At 46.4% G+C, this 16,365-nt stretch overlaps 1 protein-coding gene across 4 annotated transcripts in view; it reads left to right on the top strand.

Annotated features, from left to right (window-relative positions):
• Wwp2 (WW domain containing E3 ubiquitin protein ligase 2) overlaps positions 1 to 16,365 on the top strand; it is a 135,522-nt gene that overhangs the window by 105,734 nt on the left and 13,423 nt on the right. For 3 of the 4 annotated variants that reach the window (XM_074055744.1, XM_074055746.1, XM_074055745.1), the window contains exons 10-19: positions 1,355 to 1,529; positions 7,231 to 7,285; positions 10,237 to 10,318; positions 10,884 to 11,012; positions 11,415 to 11,490; positions 11,748 to 11,819; positions 12,034 to 12,122; positions 13,994 to 14,153; positions 15,484 to 15,617; positions 15,939 to 16,079. In XM_074055744.1, the coding sequence (XP_073911845.1) occupies positions 1,355 to 1,529; positions 7,231 to 7,285; positions 10,237 to 10,318; positions 10,884 to 11,012; positions 11,415 to 11,490; positions 11,748 to 11,819; positions 12,034 to 12,122; positions 13,994 to 14,153; positions 15,484 to 15,617; positions 15,939 to 16,079 (1,113 nt within the window). Of the gene's footprint in view, positions 1 to 1,354; positions 1,530 to 6,314; positions 7,142 to 7,230; positions 7,286 to 10,236; positions 10,319 to 10,883; positions 11,013 to 11,414; positions 11,491 to 11,747; positions 11,820 to 12,033; positions 12,123 to 13,993; positions 14,154 to 15,483; positions 15,618 to 15,938; positions 16,080 to 16,365 lie in introns of those variants that run through there. The other variant, XM_074055747.1, reaches the window with a different exon arrangement.

The raw sequence follows: 16,365 nt of genomic DNA, 5'->3' as shown, positions 1-16,365 counted from the left end.
CCTTTTCTTCCTTACCCACCCGGGAATGGAACTCATCATTTGTCATCATTAGTGCTTACTGTTTCCTACTTTGACTTAAAGTCAAACAAAGTTACCAAAGTTAAATGTTGACTTCTTAATTTAAAAAAAAAAAACAGTTAAGTATTTTATTGTGGAAATAATGGAAATTTTCCACTTTTCAAGTATGTGCACAGTAAAGAGAATAGTATAATGAACTTTCACACACTCAGCACTCAGCTTTGGTAATTATCAACTCCTGGCCAATTTTGTTTCATTTGTACCAGGTTGGTGCACCATAATGACATGTGGGTAAAATCTGGGCTTCTTCCTATTTCTATAAAAGTTTTATTGGAACACAGCCATACTTATCTGCTTATTTTTTTCTTTCTTTTTCTTTTTTTGTGTAGGGCTGGGAGTCAAACTTAGGGACTTGTGCATTCTAGATAAGCGTTCCACCACTGAACTGTACCTCCATCCCTGTTTACTTTTTTTAATGACTGCTGTTGCACTTCAATGGCAGGAATGAGTAATTGTAACAAAGACTGTGTAGCCCTCAAAGCCTAAAAGATCTACTTTATGATCCTTTATAGAAAAAAATTTCCAGTTCCTGATTTGTAACCCTCATCTACCTTTCTCCCACACCCTGATTATTTTGAAGCAAATCCTAAGCAGCATATTATTTATGCATATATCAGTACATATCTAAAAAAAATTCTCATCATATATAAGCCCACAATATCACTAATAGTATTTCCTTCATATTATTAAACATCTAATCAATATTTGAATTTCTCTAGTTGTATCACAAATTAAGCATTGATTTTAACAGTATGTGTTGCACAGTTGTACTTTGTGTATTTATGACATGTATCTGAAAGCAGGAATTCTGTAAACGTGCTATTATTGCTGCTTCTTAGTTCTCTGATCTGTAAGGTACATAGTGAGCTGATGAACATTGGATGGAATTGAAGAAAGGATGAGAGACTATTTTTTTCCTAGAATTTCTAGCAAAAGTCCTGAGATTCTGCGTTATTGCTCTAGCATAGATCACATGTGTACTCCTGGCCTAGTTAATCATTCAGCTTTGGGGTTGGGAACAGTCAGCTTCCACAGAACTGCATGGATTCCACAGAACTGGGTATCAGGAGTTAATGTCAAGGAGGGATTAGTTGCTGCCGAGGCAACCACAAATGCCTGTTGTAATCATCTAACCCCAAAATCCTCAATGATTGGGGACTGCCTAGCTGTGCCTCCATTGCCACAGTTCACACCCTCCCTTGGTCCTTCCTTGCCAGCCATCCTGACATTTTTTAGAATTTGGTCACTATATTAATTTTGAGCTTAATGTTCCTAGCTGGGAAAAACGCACAGACCCCCGAGGGAGGTTTTACTATGTGGATCACAACACCAGGACCACCACCTGGCAGCGCCCAACAGCTGAGTATGTGCGGAACTACGAGCAGTGGCAGTCGCAGCGGAATCAGCTTCAGGGGGCCATGCAGCACTTTAGCCAAAGATTCCTCTACCAGGTGAGAGTGCAGGGGCCTGCCACTAGGAGGGCAGCCTCTCTGCATGTTACAGCGTGCATCCTCACACATCCTTTGTAGACTTGCTTGATGAGCAGGGAAAACAGCAGCCAGAGACATCAGTGATCTCACTCTGGAGATTTTACTCATCACTGTGAAATTCCTCAAGTTCCAGTGTTTCTAACTTGGTAACTCTATGTCCAGCCTTTCTGTTTAGGAAATCAACATATCTGAAACTGACTTCACCATCTTGCTTCCAAGACTGGTTTCCTTTGCTATCTTCTACACTCCAGTCTATTTCCCTGACCTGAAGCCTGACGGTCAGCTCATCCTCACCTTTCCAGATCACAATAGTCACTCAATTTTTCTGTCTATTGCTGCTACAGTTTTTCTTTTGATCTTTAGTATCTGACACATTCTCAACAATAGAGGACCTTTATGGCTTGTCTAGATCAGGACTAGGCAAAGGATAGCCCAGGGACCAAACCAGTCCATCACCTGGTTTTGTAAATAAAGTTTAATTGGAACACAAGCATGCCCCATAGTTTATATGCTGACTATGGCTGCTTTCATGCTATCACCACAGAGTTGAGTACTCACCAGAGACCATATGGCTCATAAGGTTGAAAGAATTTACTTTGTGCTCCTTTATAGTTTGTTGACACCTGGTCCAGATCACCCTCTTTCTGTGTGATACTCAGTTTGCCTCTGCCCCCTCCTATCTGAGTTGTCAGCAGCCTCTGAACCAGTGTCTCTGTTGACTTTCCTTCTCCTCCAGTTCATGCTTCCTCTTTCTGCAGAGCAGTCTTTAGATGTTATCATCATCACATCTTTTTGCTGGTTCAAACCTTCTATGGTCATTACTTGCAGAATGATATTTAAACTTTCTAGTCCAGAATTCAGGGTACTGCAGTCCCAAATTAACTATCTAATGGCTTCCCATACTGTGTTCTGTTAGGAACCCTGCTGGCTCCATCTCCTGCAGTCTCCATCTTATTGGAGCCACCACTAGTGACCTGAAAGTGGGAGGAGCCCAGCTCCATAGGCTCTTTGGCAGGAAGAGCTCTGATTGGGCTTTCTTGAGGCACCTTAAGCATGATGGTTGGAGCCTGGCATCAATACAAGAAGACAGTATATCACAGGCTAGAGGTGTTTTGAGTTGGACCATATATAACTCCACAACCTGTTTCTAAGTTGGATACTATCCTAATTAGATGCCCAGAAAAAAATTTAATTCCATTTAATTAAGTAGCAATCATTTATCATCTTTTTCCTCATTTGTAGCTCTTTCGCTGCTTACCCAAAGCAGGAACTCCATTGTTAACCATAAGTCATGGTAGCTTCTTCTTTGGCTAGTTGTCCCTTCTTCTGTCTCTCCTGTCTCTTCTTTTGTCAGAAAGTGAGGAAACTGTTGAAGACCCCCGCCCCATTTCCTAAGTAGGCATGAGTAGGAAGAGTGTTATTTGTCATATGAAGTTGCCCATCCACAGCCTGTGCCCTGGTGATCTGGTCCAGTCAGTACCATGTATGTCCTTATACCATATTGCCCACTCTTCAACATGCCTAGCGTACAGTTCTGGTAGGCTTAAACATTGGATGGAATCTGTTAATTCTCTACATTTCAGAGTTTGTTCCTCTAGAGCTAGGATCTGAAAACCTGCCATTTTCATGGTTGGTCCTGGCTCCAAAACTGGGAAGATCTGGGACATCTTTCTTCTTTGTCCTATCTGTCCTTTGACTTAGAGGCAAGGAGACAGCTTAGGGGTTTCACATGGCTTGGTCTCCTTGATTATCCAACTTCTGTAATTTAAAAAAATCCATGAAAGGAATCTTTCTTTTTTTTTTTTTTTCCTTCTGTACCATACTCTTAAGAAATTTTCTGGGTTGACTGAGATGTTTGGTGTGTGAAAGGGAAGATTCAGAACTTCTGGCCCTCATGTCTGCTTGGTCTTTGTGGAGCATTCTTTCCTCTTGCCTGCATCTCATTTTAGCAACATCATTCCAGCATTATAGATGTAGAATTTGGACTTGGAGGGTTTTTACAAATAAAAATTAAATGCAGAAGTGTTTTTCTTTTTGGTGCTCTAACATTTTTCTCAGCTTAACTGGAGAGAAAGGAGGGCTGTGCATGGAGGTGGGGGGTCACCTTTTCTCTGTGAAACTTGCCTTGTATTGAAAAATGTGGCGGGAATCTTTCTTTGGTCTGTCTCAATATTTCTCTGTTGCTTTTCCTCACCCCTGGATTTGGTTTTCCTTCTTGTTTGCTATGGTGCCATGTCTTGGTTACAAGTAAGAAGGGTTGCTTTCATACAGTTATTTTGGGGTTTGGCCTTGGCCCAGGGTTTGACTAGGAAGACTTAAGAGCTGGTACTGTACTAGTGGCTTCCCCTCCTCCTCTTGCTGAGCTTAAACTGAGACCTTGTTCTTTGCTGCACTGCAGAGAACATGAAGTAGAGTTCAGAATGGGGAGTCAGGGGAATTCAGATTGCAGTCTCATGTCCTTCCTTCCCGCTGTCTACCTCCATGCACACCATTTCCACATTCTCTAGGTTATTGTTCTCTACATTTCTGGTGGGCTTTTCTTTCTTAACTTTGAATTTGCCTTTGTTTCTCTAGCAGTTATTATGTGTACATTTTTGTTTGCTTTGCACTTGCCCTATGTTTGTGTTCCTGCTGTGGTCCACTGAGGATGCCAGCACAGTCTTACATGTTGTGCCATTGTCATTATCCACCATACAATCCACTGTTTATGTAGCACCTCTGTCTATTTTTCCCCCTTGTACTGCCCTACTGAATAAAGGAGGAAACTAAGGTCTGCAGGGCTGACACAATTCATTCTGTGATTTCTAATGTGTACACTCAAAATGGCACTATGCAGAAATAGACTACATGGTTCCTACTTCTTTGAGAGAGCCCTCAGACTGAATTCTCTAGCACCTGGTTTTGTCCTGAGTTGGTTGGGTGCATCCTGAAAAAACGTGATGCCTGCCTTCCCCGTTGCAATCCTTATGCCCTTCCCAGAACCTTTCTTGCCCTCCGCTGTATTTACTAGACATTCTTTATTTCTGAGTTTGTATCTTAAAATAATACTGGGACTTTGTGTTTAGTCCCTAAGGGACTAAACTCACGTGAGCTCTCTGGCTCATGCCTGTACTCCATATCTCCCGAACCCCTGGACATTCTCTGGAAAGTGGTCCAATAGCACAACACTCCTTTGTGTTGTAGCTGTAAAGGACACTATCTTGTCTCTTGAAGTTACCTGCATCTTCTGGGTTTTCTCTTGTGGCCATAAGTCTCCTTGCCCTATCTGTGCATCGAGCTCTGTTTCAAGTGATACACTGGGATCTCTCAAGGCAGTGTGCTGGAAGAGAAGGGGCAGTTGGGCAGTGGGCATGGCTCAAGCAGTGGAGTGCTTGCCTGGTATGTGTGAGGCCCTGGGTTCAAACCCCAATACTGAAAAAAAAAGAGAGAGAGAGAAAAGGCAGTTTGGTTGACTCATTGGAGGCATGGGTTTTGGTTTTCTGGCCATGATATGTAGCATTTTTGTTGTTGTTTCTCCTTGGCTTCTGTTCACTTCCTTCTTTCTGGCTTTTCTGATTTTTTTTAAGTTATACTATCTAAAGAAGATATATCCAAAACAGTAAGGTGCTTCTTTTTAACTATAAGAAGTAAAAATCATGTGAGCATTGGATTCCATGGATTCTGATATCATGTGTTTGTGTTTATCCATCTCTGGTCTCTCCCTTTCCTTTCTGCCTCTTCATTTCTCTCCTTTTTATATGTTGTGGAGGGTGGTGTAAGTTTAAAAGAACTGATAAATATTTTTGTGTCTACTTCAGTGCTATCAGAAGCCTTTGGTCCATTGTAGAGTGATGCAAAAGGTGACTATAAGCTTACTGAAGCTCAGCTAGGAACACTTTGTAGCTGATTTTCCACCAGAACCTGTGGACATTTTAAACAATACTCTTTCCAAAAAGAGACCCAAAATAGCTGATATTTGTCTGGCAAGTATCTCTTCTTTTAATTTCTTAAAATAACCTTTTGCAAAGTCATTGCTATGGCTTAGTACTTACCAACTGCATTCTGTTTGGCTTCATTATCCAAAATGGATGTTTTCATGTTTGCTCTTGCTTCTGTTGCTTAGTGTTTTTATAGTGACTCTTCTTAGGCATTTAACTACAAAGCGAAGAATTTGGATTTATGAGATGCTGCGCTCCATCACCCTTACCACTCCAACACTCAAACACATACCCAGATGACTTGTGAATTGGAGTGGTGTTTATCAGTATTGAGATAAATCTAAATTGTGATGAAGGTTGTACACATATCCTGGAGGTTGGCGGTAATGTGCCTTAATTTGAAGCCAGATTTCCCCAACTTGGTGCATTTGTGTTTCGCGTGGCAAGAGGCCCTCCACTGAAAGGGGCCCTGTTCTATCAAGGAACCTATGGTTACAAGACTTAAACGTCTTTGTTGGAACTTGCTTGGAAGAGGAGACTGTGTTGCCACCTTGGAAAGAAAGTTTCTCTGTCCTTTCTGTTGAGGGTGGAGGGAGAACTGTGAAGGGGGTTTGTTGGCAATCGAGCTCCACCAATGTTTGCTCAAGCCAAGACTGAGCCCCATTCATTCTCCTGCCCGTGTGTGGCTCCATTACCCCCAGATGGGGCCAGCCCTGCAGCCTGAAGTCTGCATTTAGAACTTGATCCCTTAATATGATTATATTTTAGTAAGTGAAATAAAAATGCTTCAGACAAAAAAAAGTGAGAAAGGAGTAGAACAATACTTGTTTTATTTAACTATGAAAAGTTTCTGACAGTACCCTCCTTCCCTGAAGGACATGAGAACTCTCCATCCACTGCAGCCTTTTCCCCAGGGATCTGGAAGCAGAATTAGGCTGTGTGTGTGGGGACTCTAATGTAAACAGTGACCCTGAAGGCCTGGAGTCCCCTTTTCTCTCCCTTCTCCACTTCTCTCTTGCCACCCTGCCCCCATCTCCACCTCCCCAGACAGGCAAACACAGAACACTGAGCAACTTCAGGTTCAGGCAGGGGAAGAATAACGGTGCTTTGTGAAGGGGAAGGAAAACATTCCTGGGGAAGGTGAGGGGCTTGAGGCATGAATGTGCCCTCAGTCTGGGTAGATGCTGCACACCCAGGAGGGAGGTGGAGGGAGGAGGGCCCAGCCCCAGCCAGGAAGCCCTGGGCGTGGGCAGGGCTTGTGGGAATGATTTCATTGGAAAGGCCTGCGTTATTTTTTCCCCTCCCGTGTGTGGTTCTTGGAGAAAGTTAGAGGTGGTGGGGATTTCAGTTAGTTGCCTTGGCTGCTGTGAGCAGGAGCTGAGCAGAGGCCGGCAGCGAGCTGGTTGGGCAGCCCTACTCCCAAGCCCTCCTGCCATGGCTGGGCTCAGCTCCTGCCTCGGCACCCTGGCCCACCTTTTCCTGCACACCTCTTCCTCCCCCTCACTCCACTCTTCTTCAAACCCATTTGGGCTCTGCTCTGTGCAGAGTTCTTTGTGTTTTTTGTTTGTTTGTTTGTTTTTTTAAACAAAGACTTTGAGAGGAGTGGATGCTACTTAAGGTCCCTCTGCACCCTTTACAAAGAGCTGAAATGTGGATGTGAGTTGTTGGCATTTTTATTTTTAATCAGTTTATTTTCAACCAGTTGCTTTTTTTAACCTCTTTGTTCTGCTGTTTCTTGTGTTTAGTCTTCGAGTGCTTCGACTGACCATGATCCCCTGGGCCCCCTCCCTCCTGGCTGGGGTAAGTACTGAGTCCTGTTCTTGCCCTCAGCCTTCTTTGCGTCAGCCACACCACTCTGTCCTCTTCTCCTGTATGTCCTCCTTCCTCACTCCCATCCCTCAGTTTCACATTCTGGTTATCCCCAGCACACCCTCTGGGATGCCCAGCCAGAGCAATGACATGTGATGGGATTGGCAAGTTTGGGGAGTAAACCAGTTCCTCTGCCACTGTGGCACTGGCCAAAGTGTGACCCCAAGGAAAAGGGTGTCCCCAAGTAGCTGTGGGACTGTTAGGTTTTGGTCTTGAGTTTCAGCGTGTCTGCTCAGGAATCCATCCCATCACTAAGGTATTTTGACCCTGTCTGATTTCCAAATGGATTTCGTTCAGATCTGTGAATCTGTGGATAGAAGGAACCATCTTAACTAATGACAGCCAGTGTTTTTTTGGTTTGTTTTTTTTTTTGTGATGCACCTATGAAAGAGGCCACAAGGAAGCAAGAGTTGCACTAGGTAGTGATTCTGAAAGTGGAGCAGTGCTAGTTAATGGTGCCATGCTTGGTCCTCCTTGCAGCTGCTCACCTATTCCAAGTCCTTGGTGTGATTTGCCAAAAATGAGTTACAGATGGACATCCATGATTTAGAGATGATGGGCCTCATGGCTATTCTAGGAAGGAGTAGCTATGAAAAAGGTGTCATTGCAGATGGTGAGACTGGGCACATTCTGCAGCTCTCTGAGCTGGGCAGGGTTTTGTTCAATCCTGCAAGAGTCCCTAAATGCCAAAGGAGACAGTTTTCATGTGAATCAGCAGGTGTTGGGTTTAATTTATTGGTTGGGGCAGTAGAAGACAGTAAGTGCTGGTTTGGTGGTATTCACAGATGGTATTTACTGGGTGAGGTGCACTCCCCCACAGAGAAGAATCCTACTGGGACACTGACAGTGACAGGATGGGCATCTGCCTATAGAAGTGCCGCTATGGGGCTGGAGCCTCTTGATGCAGATGTAGCTGTTCCCTGGTGGTAATTTAAGAGTTTCTGTCAACTCCTCTGGAGCCGCACAGTATCACTTTGTGAGTTACTACTACATTTCAGAGTGCCAGGAGGACCTCTTTCCTAGTAGGAAATATCAGTGAGGCTCTTGTGTATTTATTGATTTTTATCTAGGAAATCCTTGTGTGCGCATATGGCCCATTGGACTCCCTATACCAATGCAACGTCAGTGGTATCTCAAGAATGTGCAGAGGTCAACCTAAGAACTTTACATAGTCAGGGAAAGTGCATCAGGCTACAGGAATCTATAATGCTGTTTGGTAGCTAGTGACCTAGAGATGGGGACCTGGAGTTTGTTTCTTGCTCTGTAGATAAGTGGGGGAGCCTAGTCAAGTGAGTTTGTTTCTGTGGAAGTTTTGCTAAGTGATTATCACTGTAAGAGCTATTGAGACTTGAAAGTAGTTCCCAGGGGATAAGTGGGCATAGAGGAACCATGGTCAGGGTCAATGCTGTTTATGAACAATCAGAAAAAGCCACAAAATGGTAATGTTCCAAAAGTAAGAAAAAGAACATTCTGGCCGAAGGCCAGAGAACCTCCCTAATTTCAATCCTTAGGGCTCTGTGTTGATGGTTCATGGCTATGGTTGGGGCCAGTTCCTCCCCAGGGATGGTAAGAATGGACAGAAAGACCAGCCAAGCCAAAGGAGAATGGCAGTGAACTTGCTGATGTTCCTCTTGCCCCGAGGTTCCAGGTCTCTTTCTGCTACTCTAGGGAGAATTCACAGTTGTCCCCCACACACTTCTCTGGAAGTGTGTTGTCTCCCACACACTTCTCTGGAAGTGTGGACTCCACACTGGAAGTGTGGAGGTGGGACTCCCTGGGTTTAGATCCACATCGGCTCCTGGGCAGCCCTAAAACAGGCAGAACTGAACTCATTGAAGGACTTTCCCAACCACCCTCCTCCACACACACACACTATAAAACTATACGCAGCAAGGCTGTTCAGTGGGTCCAGAGAGGCCTCCATGCAATGGCCGTGCCAGGAATGATGTTTCTAAGGCCTCAGACTAACTGGACAGGACCCCCAGCATAGGTCCCCCCAGCCTGGTGATTGGCTTTGGCTTTGGCCCTTGGTCTGGATTGAGAGTGATCCATCACTTAGGAACCCCTGGGAGGTCTGTCTTCCACAACCAGTCAGGCACATTGGCTGGGTGTGATAACTCTGTAACAGTTTCAACTACTCCTTGTTTTTTTTTCTCCTTTGTCTTTATTTTTATTTCATTTTCCCAGCTTCATTGAGGTATGATTGACAAGTCATGTCTGTGTTCATAAAATTCCAGTCGTGTAATAGCAGGTAAGGCAGAATCAGATACTAAACTGGTTCTAGAAGGACAGGTCTGATTTTCCCAGTTCTGCCCCTTTTTCAGTTTTTAGCTTCTGGAACTGATTATTGTCATTTCTTTATTTTTGTCCTATTGTTGTAAAAGAAGGAGAGCTACTAACATTGTGTATTTCCATGACAAACAGCTTTGAAGGCTTAGGAACTTCTGGGAAAGGTGGCCTTGTATTTGAAGTCTTGCCTCTAGGTTTTCCTGCCACCCACCTGGAGCTGATGGGCTACCCTCTGACCTACCCTCTGGAGCTGAAGCAAGGCTGGTGGGGCGTCTGTGCTGCCCAAAGCTGGATCTAATTATATCCCTTGTCCAGCCAGGCTTCCCCGCTCAGTGCTGCCATGCTACCTTTCCCTCTGATAAGCCAAACAACCACAGAAATTGGAAATGTGTATCTTTCTCCTCTTTCCCACAACAGGAAAAGTCTCTTTGTCCTTTTACCTAGTGACAAGTGTCAGTAAGTGGGCTTTGGTCCCCTAAGTGCTTCTAACAGGTTGGCCATAAGGGTAGAAACTCAGACCCAGCACCCAGGTGGTGGGAGCTGAGGAAAAGGATATTTGAATCTGATTGCTCTCTTTCCTTCTCCCATGGCAGAGAAGAGACAGGACAACGGACGGGTGTATTACGTGAACCACAACACACGCACCACCCAATGGGAGGACCCTCGAACCCAGGGGTGAGAACTTAGGCTGGGAGAGACCTGGCTTGGCTTCTGTGTAACTCCAGCATTGGCCAAGTGGCTTACAGCACTGACCTTTTTGGAGGACCTTCAGCCAACACAAGTGCCCAGAGTTTCTCAAGATAAGGCATAGACCTAGTGAGAGCTTTAGAAGGGTTCCTTAAATAGACATCTTGGCAGATGGAGAGTGGCCACTGGCAGGTACTGATGGTTATCATGCTGACCTCAGGCTGCTTAGAATTTGATTACAAAAAGGTAGAGAGCACCCCTATCCTACCCTACAAGAAGCAGGACTCAGGCACTTGGTGTCTCAGGGCACTAGTGTCTACTCAGGCCAGTGCCATCCACTCAGGGCTGGGATAATAAATGATCTCTTTTGCTCATGACTTGGTTGCTCACTTCTGGTCATACCAGGTGCATGTCTTCATCTCCTCCTCCCCGCAAGGGCTCTGCAGAGCCTAGTGAAAGCAGAGAAGAAGTAGCACTTTGAGGCCTCTGGCCTCCTAAGCAGAGGCCCAGAGGTGGGGACCAGCTCTTATCCACTCTTTTCCTGTGTTTCCAGGATGATCCAGGAACCGGCCTTGCCTCCAGGGTGGGAAATGAAATACACCAGCGAGGGCGTGCGGTACTTTGTGGACCACAATACCCGTACCACCACCTTTAAGGATCCTCGCCCAGGGTTTGAGTCAGGGTAAGGACTTCCATGGGTGACTGTCTATCAGCCCAAACTGTCCTGTTCAGCTAGCTGGTTTAGAGTGGCTGCTTTGCTTCAGGTGGTGGCTGTGGTTGTGTTGCGCTGCTCACTGCCCTCTAGTGGATAATGTTGATGTCACCATGAAGGGATGAGGAGGAAGGGGCAATCCTATTTATTCAGAATAGAATGAGAAATACTTCTCTAAAAGCAAGAGAGCTGGTAATGTTTCTAGTTTTTCTTCTGACTTTTCAAAGCTCTTAGTGGCAGTCACTTCCTTTCTTTTATGCCTTACTTTACATCTTGAAGTTCAAATATTATCACCTTTCCCTAGGACTAACAAAGACAGGTTGTTTGGTTTTTGAGAAATCAAAATACCAGAACATCTTTTGCTCTTGCCAGGGCAAAGCAAGGTTCTCCTGGTGCCTATGATCGCAGTTTCCGGTGGAAGTACCACCAGTTCCGTTTCCTCTGCCACGTGAGTTCTGGTCCAGGTTTCTGTGTAGGTAGGGCTGCTTTCAGCCGGATTTCCTGGCCCAGCACAGCCACTGGAATGTGTGCGTCCTAGGAGGGGACATGATGCTTGTCTCACTCTGAGATAGGTGTCTCTAGAAAGCTAGCTTCCACTCCCTGGGGGGAAGGGTTGGATGGAGATGCCTGTTCATGCAGACAGGAGATCACATTGAGCAGATAAACTGCGAGGCCCCAGTTTGAGGTTTTGTCTTTTCTTTTCAGTCAAACGCCCTACCCAGCCATGTGAAGATCAGCGTTTCCAGGCAGACACTATTTGAGGATTCTTTCCAACAGGTTAGAGAATAATCATATGACAAGATCCAAGGCATGCAAGATCCTCCTTCCACGATTCCATCCTCTGTCACAAGGCCTGTCAAACCCACACTGTGGAGTTTTCAAGGCATAAGCCTTGGTGACTGTGTGCTGGGCAGTAGGCCTTAGAGTTCCCTGCCCTGCCCTCTACTGTGTTGGGTCAGTGGCAGGCTGGCTAGATACCTTGTCTCCCCAGATCATGAATATGAAACCCTATGACTTGCGCCGCCGGCTGTACATCATCATGCGTGGCGAGGAGGGCCTGGACTATGGTGGCATTGCCAGGTGAGCTCGGGCACTCTGAGGGCTGTGCTGAACTGCACTTCTGGCTGCAGGGGAAGGAACTGGAAAGCTGCCTGCTCCTTGCTCACATTAATTTTCAAAGCTCTCCTGCTTCTTCAGGAGGACCACAGGGGTGACGTTCAGAATGTTTAACCTCTCTGGCCAGTCCCAGTGGTCACTGGAACAGGGTTGAGCACCAACCCTTTAGTTAGTGGGCCATGGGGAGGCTAAGGGCTCCTGGGGAGGGGCTCAGGTCAGGGCTCTGTGCAAGCCCGCATGCCATAATTTCTATACTTTAGCAACCATCCAGCTGCATCATTGAGCAGGAACAGAGTATTGGAGCTCCTTGGGTATCCCTTAAAATAGACCCTAGGCTTCCCTTTCCTCTTGAGGTAGCCAGAACAGGTAAAATCAGGGGTTGTAGAGTATACCTGATATGTATAAGCTGTGCTGTGATCAAGAGAGCCCTGATGGTACTGGAAGTGTGGCTCAAGTGGTAGAGCACTTGCCTAGCAAGCATGAGACCCTGAATTCAATCCCCAGTGCCACATAAATTAAAAAAAAAATTCCTGCTTCGTACTCAGCTACATGTCATGTGCATGGCTGATGTAACCCTAAAAGGAGCCCAGAGCACTATCTTGTCCTCACCCTGATCCATCCCAAAAGTTAACAGGCTGTTTGAGAAAGCACTGTCTTGGACGATAGACAGAAGGGCCCTGACAGAAAGAAGGAGCATATTGGCCGTGGTGACCTCTTAGTTCGCTGACCTTGTGGTGTGGAAATGTCTTCTCGCTTGGTGTTGGGTTTAACCTGCTTCTGGTTCTGTTTGCTGGTGGTGTTGCCTTCTGCATTGTCCCCCATGAATAGATTGTTCTTTTTTCCGTGGTGACCTCCTCTCCAGGCTCTGCTTGGTGGGCTTCTGGTGTGGCTCCACCCTGTGTGTCTCTCTCAGTGTCCTGCCAGTGGTTTTACCCTATGGTAGGTTACGTCATGCTGTTCTACCACAGGGTAGAACCACGGACAGGATACCGGGGCACCCTCTGCATCGAAGGACTCCGTCTACTCAGCCACAAATAGCCCAGCAGACAGGGACCTGTCCCCCGAGGACAGTCCTCTGCCAGATTAGCTCAAGCCCAAAAGGACTTTGAATTCTGGCTTGAGGCTTGTATCCAGGGCACAAATAGATGCTAAGGTGTGGGTATTGGTTCAGATGAATGTGTGGGCATGTGGGAAAGGGGATGGTGATGGGGTCTGGGGTGAGGGAGGGCAATGTGTAAGTGAAGTGAGATATCTGTGGTACAACTGGTGGGAGTAAGGTTTATAATCTGGAGGCAGTGTGGGCTGTAGTTTTTATAGTTCCAGTATTGGGAGCATGTTACCTTACACTCATGTAATGCTGCCTACTCAAGTAGGGTGGAAGCAGAATGGTTGCTATCATAGAGGACCTTTGAAGAAATATTGTTATAAAAAATGTGCAAATCTATAATCTTAAACATAGTAAGTATACTTGTACTATGTGCACAGCCTACATACATTATGTGTACATGGTAGCCTAGGGTGCTAGGAGCCCCTTTGCCATTATAAGCTCCGCATAGTGTGATAGAAAGTCCTAAAATGCAGCACTGGGAGCTGACAGGCAGACACACAGGTTTTCCTGAGCAATCTCCTCAAGTACCATTGTCCTGGTTTGCCCTAGGACTGAACCAAGTTGGCTCACTGACCAGATATTAATACAGGTTAACCTGGACCCTGATCCTAGTAGACTGGACTCCTGGCACATGTGTCTCCAGATTGCCTGAAACACATGGCAGTCACAACTGCTGCACAGGTGTGCAGAAGGATCCATTGTTCTTGTTTTCTCTCTTCCCTCACAGAGAATGGTTTTTCCTTCTGTCCCATGAGGTGCTCAACCCTATGTACTGTTTATTTGAATACGCTGGCAAGAACAATTACTGCCTGCAGATCAATCCTGCCTCCTCCATCAATCCTGACCACCTTACCTACTTCCGCTTTATTGGCAGATTCATCGCTATGGTAAGGGGGACCTGGGGGATGCCCTAGTCCCAGAAGTGGTCCCTCCTCCCCTTCCTCCTCCTCCTGGGGCACTTGGGGAACCTACTCTTCTGCACAGACCTCCAGGCAGCACCCGAGGAAGCCAGCTTCTGTGTACCAGGGGGCAGCCCTGGCATGAACAGCAACCCCTAAGGACCAGCACTTGATCTGTGGGTTTCTCCTGTCTTCCTAACAGAATCCCTAACCTGAAAATGCAAAAAGCTAGAGACGGCTCTGGAGAAACCAGAGCTTTCTAAGTGGTCCCCTGGGGAAATTGAAGGGTTTCTCATGTGATTGTGTAGGACTTGTCAAGGAGAAGCTCAGGTTCCTTGTACAGCAGTCTTCACTTAATGGTAAATGTGCACCCTGTGGAGGTATAGAGATGGTGGCCAAACAGTAAACCCATACTACCTGCTTAACTGTCTGTCTCTGAGAGGTACCACTGTCTGTCATGAGCCACAAGTGGAAGGAGTGTTCAGAAATGTCTGGCTGATACACTGGGCCTCTGAAAGGGGATTTGGAACCTTAATACTGAACCCTGGTAGACTGACTGGTGCAAGGTTAGGGAAGGCTCTTGGTCTCTGAATTTACCTAGAAATAGTGACCTATTGTCACTGTGGAAAGGGGGTCATGCCACATCTCCCATGTTGTCTTGTGAGAGTGAGGATCCAGCATTGAGCAGGGGGAGCCTGTGGGAGCCACAGTTCTGCCATGGTGGATAGTTTGAGATAATTTAGTGCTGACTTTTCTTTGCTTTCCAAGTGTTCTCACTCTCCTCCCAAGAGGACCAAGGGCTCTAAGAGTCTGTGACTAAATATGGCCCTTCCCATTATCTGGAAACTCTTGGCCAAGGTTCTGGGCTCTGGAATTGGTCACATTATTCCCAGTTCCAGAGACCCGCCTATCCCAGCCGCCAGGACAGACCAGTGAAACCCTAGACTATTACTCACCACTGGCCGCCAGCTCTCACCGTCCACAGTATTTGCGTTATTTTTGGCTGCTTGTGCCACCCGCTGTGAGTGCCAGTGAGTCAGTCCTGTACTGGACCAGGAGTAGCCTGGCTGGCATGCTGGTCAGGCAGTGAGCCAGCTCTACCTGTCTCTGTGGCAGGGTGAGAGTATGTCCCAAGGCCCAGAGTAGTGATTACTTCCTAGACCCTCCCTTTGGCCCCTGAGGCAGCTGGCAGCTCAGGTTCTATCAAGAAGGGAAGGCAAGTGGCAGCAGCAGCCTTTGATTGGGAGCATCCAGTAGTCTGCCTGAGGGAACTGTCTGGGAAGGCCAAAGCCCTTTGCTATGCCTCTTCCCTCTTCAGGCTCTATACCATGGAAAGTTCATCGACACGGGCTTCACCCTTCCTTTCTATAAGCGGATGCTCAACAAGAGACCAACCTTGAAAGACCTGGAGTCCATTGACCCTGAATTCTACAACTCTATTGTCTGGATCAAGTGAGTCCCATGCTTGTCCTGTGCTGAGAGAAGGCAGGGCTCTGGTTGGAAACTTGGCCCCCTCAGTTTTGGTTTCCTCTGCCAGAGAGGCAGGCCCCTAAGAACTTACCTGGTGTCTCTAAGTGCATGTGGAAAGAAGTGGCTTCTAGGCCCCTGCAGTACAGTTCTAGAGTTCTTTTCCTGCATCAGGAGAGATGAAGAAGATTCTAGGTCACCTGTGAGTCCTTGATGTCTCATGGGTGTTTTAGTAAGAAGTAGGGCAGGACCGAGGGGAGATCCTGCCAAGATGAACATCTTCCTCCTTGGCCTCCTGTGCCCCAGAGAGAACAACCTAGAAGAGTGTGGCCTGGAGCTGTTCTTCATCCAGGACATGGAGATCCTGGGCAAAGTGACAACCCATGAGCTGAAGGAAGGTGGCGAGAGCATCCGAGTCACAGAGGAGAACAAGGAAGAATACATCATGTAAGCCTCAGGCTCCAAAGAGGGCCCAAAGGAGAAGGGGACTTGTGGCTCACAGAGATAGGGTTTGTACTGTCGTCTCTGGGGGGCCCTCTTTGGCCAGGTCTCCATGGATTTCCTTCCAGTTACATCCACCTTGGCTGGTAGCCTATGGCTGGTCAGGTAATGACATGAGTAAGGGGATCGAGAGCCCTGGATCCTTGTTTCTAGCTTCTGGCTGAGGGAATTTCCTTGAAGAGTCCTAAAAGTTAGATCTTGCTATATCTCTTCTGACAGAGAGAATTTCTGT

The sequence above is a fragment of the Castor canadensis genome, chromosome 15, assembly GCF_047511655.1.
Source record: "Castor canadensis chromosome 15, mCasCan1.hap1v2, whole genome shotgun sequence".
Lineage (NCBI taxonomy): Eukaryota > Metazoa > Chordata > Mammalia > Rodentia > Castoridae > Castor > Castor canadensis.
This window is presented reverse-complemented; position numbering and strand designations above follow the sequence as displayed.